This window comes from Microtus ochrogaster, chromosome 2 (genome assembly GCF_000317375.1).
Source record: "Microtus ochrogaster isolate Prairie Vole_2 chromosome 2, MicOch1.0, whole genome shotgun sequence".
Classification (NCBI taxonomy): domain Eukaryota; kingdom Metazoa; phylum Chordata; class Mammalia; order Rodentia; family Cricetidae; genus Microtus; species Microtus ochrogaster.
Genome location: NC_022010.1, coordinates 35,636,532 through 35,642,003, shown reverse-complemented (window position 1 = coordinate 35,642,003; position 5,472 = coordinate 35,636,532). Strand labels below are relative to the sequence as shown.

At 40.2% G+C, this 5,472-nt stretch overlaps 1 protein-coding gene across 1 annotated transcript in view; it reads left to right on the top strand.

The window, feature by feature from the left end:
* Positions 1-5,472, top strand: part of P3h2 (prolyl 3-hydroxylase 2) — a 156,541-nt gene that overhangs the window by 120,414 nt on the left and 30,655 nt on the right. Inside the window, exon 3 of the mRNA XM_005344774.3 lies at positions 2,983-3,172. Coding sequence (XP_005344831.1) covers positions 2,983-3,172 — 190 coding nt within the window. The remainder of the gene's footprint in view (positions 1-2,982; positions 3,173-5,472) is intronic.

The window sequence follows — 5,472 nt, the reverse complement described above, 5'->3', positions numbered from 1 at the left end:
TAAATAATGAATACTGACCACATTTACCCCAGACTATTACCTTCTTCCTCCTACCTTGTATACCCCTCTTCCCTACTTGAGTACCAGCCTCAGTACCCCCTCAGGCTCAGAATTGGATGTCTATGGTAGGTGAGGGTCTGAGGATAAAACTTAACTCAAGTACATGACCTCTGCATCTTCTTTGTTTTTTCGTGCAAGGGGGAAAATGAAGTGAAGGGGGCATGGAGGAGAGGAGGAAGAACAAGAAGAGTAAGGGGAAGAAGAAGGAGAAGAAGGGGAGTAAGGGGAAGAAGTAGAAGTAGTGAGAAGAAGAGGGATAAGAGTAAGGGCTGATTTCCATGAGGTTTTTAGTTTTTCCAGACACAGTTGGAAAATTCCATGGGCAAGGACAGTGACAACATGCATATCAAAAAGGGCAACTAGAACCTGACAAAGCAGTACTCTGAAACAGGTGACCCAACCCAGGCAAGAGGAAGCATTCAAGGGGAAGTATCTGACATTCCAAACCATTAGATAAAGTTACTAGACTTCCTGAATCCTGGACTCACCCATTCTCCTCATCTAATCTCTTTGGTGATAACCAGCTTTGAGGACGCCCAGATTTGTTTGTTAGCAAAGGTAGGGCATGTTGTCTTCCTGCTCAGTGCCTGTCTCCTACAGCAATTTCTATGTGGTCTGTTAGCAGGTAATTTTGTGGGACTGACTCTACATAAATTTTACTGTTAGAACAAAGAGTGACTGCCAAGCTTCAAGGCCACATGGCATGTGGGTAGAAAGGAGCAAGGTCACTCCATCACACTGCTGAGGTGATATGGGAACGATTCCCATTTAGAAGGGAAAAATCATAGCTTCACAAGGTTTTTACAGATATGACAGTGACTTTTCCAAAAGACAAGTGTTCCTGCAGCTCTGCAATGGGTTGCTCCATGTGGACGTGGATGTATACACTTCCGCGGATCTGCCTATTGGTCTGCCAGCTGCGCATTCACTGTATACTCCTGTGGGCTCCAACATACAGATCTCTTTCTCACATTCGTGTTCATGTCCATTTGTCTTGTGACTCTGAGTTTAACTGTGCCAGTCCTCGTGACTAGGGTTTGGAGCTTTCTGTTGGAGGCTGGTGGCAGTGGGTGCACAATTGAAGGTAATTGTTTCCCCATCCCAGAATCCGTCAATAGTCGGGAGTGCATACCTGGCTCCAGTGAGTTTCATTTCCAGTTTCTAAAATGATATGCAGACCGATTTCCAGGGTGGCTGCAGTATCTTACATTCCCACCCACAGTGGATAAGGGTTTCCTTGCCCCGCATCCACCCACCCCAGCCTGTGCTGTTGTTGTTGCTATTTCTAATGACGGTCGTACTGACTAGGGTAAGATGGAACCCTAAAGTAGTTTTATTATGACTTTTCCTGATTTCTTAGAATGTTGAACATGTTTTTCAAGGTTCCCTAGACATTTCTTACTCTGTTTCGTGCTGTAGTTTATTTTTAATGCAGTATTTTGATGATTTCTTTGAAAATGCCATATATCCATACAGTGATTTTGAATCATACTCACCCCTATTCCTTCCATCTAACTCTTTGGATCCATGATCACCTCCCCTACCTTCCTCCTTCATGTCCTCTTCATAAATAAACCAGAAACCAATTACTGCCACCCATATATGCATAGGTATGGGCGCTCACTGGAGCACCTACCTACAAGTGACCACATCTGTAAAGAAAGCTTGCTCTTCCTCCCCCTAGAAGTCATCAACTCTTAATGAATTCTTAGCTAGGGGTGGGGGAACAAGGGTCCTCTCCAATTCATGGTATAATATTCAGTGACTTGACCTTGTGCCGGTCTTGTGTAATCAGTCACCAATACTGTTATTTCATGAGTGTATTGGGCTTATCATGCCTCATACATGACACTACTTCTTCCCATTCCTTCATGATTTCTGTTTCTTGCATTCTTTCTGCCCCCCCCCCATTACTTGATGTTTCTTGAGCTTGGCAGGAAGGAGGTATGATGTAAATAACCTATATGTTGTCAAATGGTGTATTGTTCAATCTCAGTGAATTTCTAAGACTTGGCTAGTTTTCCTTGCTGTTGATATCTAACATTCCATGTGGTCATATAGAATACAGAATGTTATTTCAATTTTCCTGGCTTTGTTGAGGCTTTTGTTTGTATCCTAATATAAGTCCTATTTTGGAAAATGGTCCCTGAGTTGCTGAAAAGAATGTCTACTCTTTAGTACTTAGATCAACGGTTCTCTAGATGTCTGTTAGTTGATACCTTGTCTTGCTGTGTTACTGTGGCTGGTTCAAGTAATCCTCCTGCCTCAGTCATTTTAGTATCTAGGACTATAGATGCCAACGGCCATTCCTGATATTTAACACACTTATTTTTTACCTAGAAGTGAAACCGGCTTGAGTTATTCATAGCTACAGTATTTGTCTCCTACTTTCCAATGTGGAGGATTTCCCTTTGTACCAGAAGTGTACAAATTGGAGTTTGAAAAACCACAGTATTCTTCTTACAATAAAATATCATTCGAAATCACACATGGAAAGGCCTTTCTGTCTCAGCTTTTTCGACCTCACCTTTCTCAATGTGACCTTCCAAATTACTGCCAAGAAGAATGATAGAGAAATATTTCAGAAGGAAGATTTGGTGGACCAAGGTTTGGAAGTGATGGTACCATGCTAACCATGTTTGCTATCCCACATGCCTTCCCTACAGTAGAGAGATTATAGACTGTCCTCATGTGTATGTACAGAAAGAAAGCAAATTGATTGACATTGTCATAGTCCAGTTACGCAACAGGTTCCCTTTCTTTGACATTTACTTGAACCTGTGGAAGTCACAATAGACAGATCAAAAAACCTGTCTGTCATTACCTTCTGTGGCACAAAATTCCACTCTGACCTTCCTAAATGATCCTGATTCTGTGTTCATCCCGCTCTTGACAAACAAGACCGTGTCTGTGTCCTTGCAGGAGAGCTATAATGCAGGAGTTAAACACTATGAGGCCGATGACTTTGAAGCTGCCATCAAGTACTTTGAACAAGCTTTAAGAGAATATTACAATGAAGATATGGAGTGCCGAGCTCTATGTGAGGGGCCTCAGAGATTTGAGGAGTATGAGTATTTAGGGTATAAAGGCGGTCTTTATGAGGCAATTGCAGGTAAAGCTTATTTTTATTCTTTGTTTGCTTACTCTAAAATGCTATGGATATTGTGTAAAAAGTATTCTGACAATATAGTGCTTAATAGTAAAGATTGTAACATGTTAACGATTCTCATGTGTCTATTCCATCCTGCTAATTTTTATAAAGTTTTAAGATTTTTCTTCCAAATTTCTTCTGATGTATTTGTTCATAATTTGTATTTATATATTTCATCAATGTAAAAATAGCAAATACTATGAGTATTTCTTTTCAACATATTTTTTTATTTTATTTTATGCCTAGCAACAAAATGTGGACTTCTCATGTAAGTACATGTGGACTCACTTTGCTGTATGTAATGGCTAGATAACACCCATGATACAGGACCATCATCATTTTTAAACATTAGTCTTTACTGAGGACTAGTGAGAGTGTAAGTAATATAGCAATGACTCCTTTGATACAGTCTTGTACAATTCATTGGCAGATTATACCTGAGTATGTAGTTTAAAAGAATAGGTAATGTGTGATAGTCAAGCCTTTTACTGGAAGAAGTGAGTTCTCTGTATATACCCTATTTGAAGATAAAGAGTTTGGATTAACAATATAAGTGTAAAAACACAACTGTCAGGAGAAACTTTCAGTGTGTTTATATAATACAATAGAGGTGGAGAGCTTTTGTATGGAACAAAAATCAAGAGAAAGTGGAGACCATAATCTACATAGAATACCTATAAAATTAAATTGATTACAAGGACAAGTAACCAGTATCTCAAATAACTTATAGACAAAATTTTAATACCTTTCATAGTAAAGTGAGGTTATAAATCATTATTAGTAGTAATTTATCTATCAATTGGTAGTAGTATCAATTGCCAATGCTTCTTTAGCAATTATAACATAAAATGCACCCATCCTTTTTTTGTGTGTGTAATACTGAGGATTGAACTTACAGTATCATGTATGGTAGGCAACCACTGTGTTGCTGTGCTATAACTTAGTAATAATTTATCTGTCAATTGGTAGTAGTATCAATTGCCAATGTTTCTTTAGCAATTATAACATAAAATGCACCCATCCTCTTTTTTTGTGTGTAATACTGAGGATTGAACTTACAGTATCATACATGGTAGGCAAACACTGTGTTGCTGTGCTATAACTTTATCCATCCTTTTATATTTTTTGTCATGGAATTCTAGTATAAGTTCCCAGGCTAGTCTTGAACTCTCCCTTGATGGAGGAAGGTCATTGGTTAATTAAATAAAGAAGCTGCTTGCCCTGATAGGTTAAAACATAGGCGGGAGGAGTAAACAGAACAGAATGCTGGGAGGAAGAGGAAATGAGCTAAGACTCGACAGCTCTGCTCTCTGGAGCAGAGATGCCTTGCTCCCGGCTCCCAAGCAGACACATGTGATGAAGCTCCCACCCAGGATGGACGTAGGTTAGAATCTTCCGGGTAAGACCAGTGCTCACTAAGACCGGTGCTCACAGATTATTAGAGATGGGTTGATTGGGATATCAGAATTAGCCAGTACGGGCTAGAGCTAATGGGCCAAGCAGTGTTTAAAAGAATACAGTGTCCGTGTAATTATTTTGGGGCATAAGCTAGCCAAGCGTCTTGGGTACTGGGGACACAGCCCCACCACTCCTATTACTCCTATTACAACACTCCCTAGCTAGCAGGCATTGATTCTGTAATTCTTCCATCTCAGATGCCCAAGTACCAGCCCACAAGACCATAGGTCTATGTTTACATCTCTAGTCAGTGAAATGGAAATCTAGAGGCCCTAGGGTTATGGGGATTGTAGAGAAAGTAGAGGTTCCTGGAGGGACCTTATGTGACCTTAGCTTTATGCCTCTGGGTGTGTACTCAATCAGTTGGGTCAGTTTGCCACAAGAAATAGAGGCAAGCATACAGGTAGGTACAGTGGGCCACTTTGCTGTGACTGTGTTTTAGGGGCTGGCATGGGGAAGGCTTGAGGAGGCCCCTGTATATATAAAGCACAATGTTTACGATGAATGTTACAGTTAGCACAAAAATATCAGATGCCACTTGTTGGGCGGAAGGGGCAGGTACAATTCTAGTCTTGGATCTTGGTTTTAATATTCTATTTTTCATTTTATTTTTGACAGTTCCATGAATTTATACAGTGATTTTTAGTCATTTTCAGACCCCCCACCAGCTTCCTTCTCTGACTGAAGCTTTTCTTGTCAACAGGCCCCCTACTACTTTCTTCTTCTTCTTCTTCTTCTTCTTCTTCTTCTTCTTCTTCTTCTTCTTCTTCTTCTTCTTCTTCTTCTTCTTCTTCTTCTTCTTC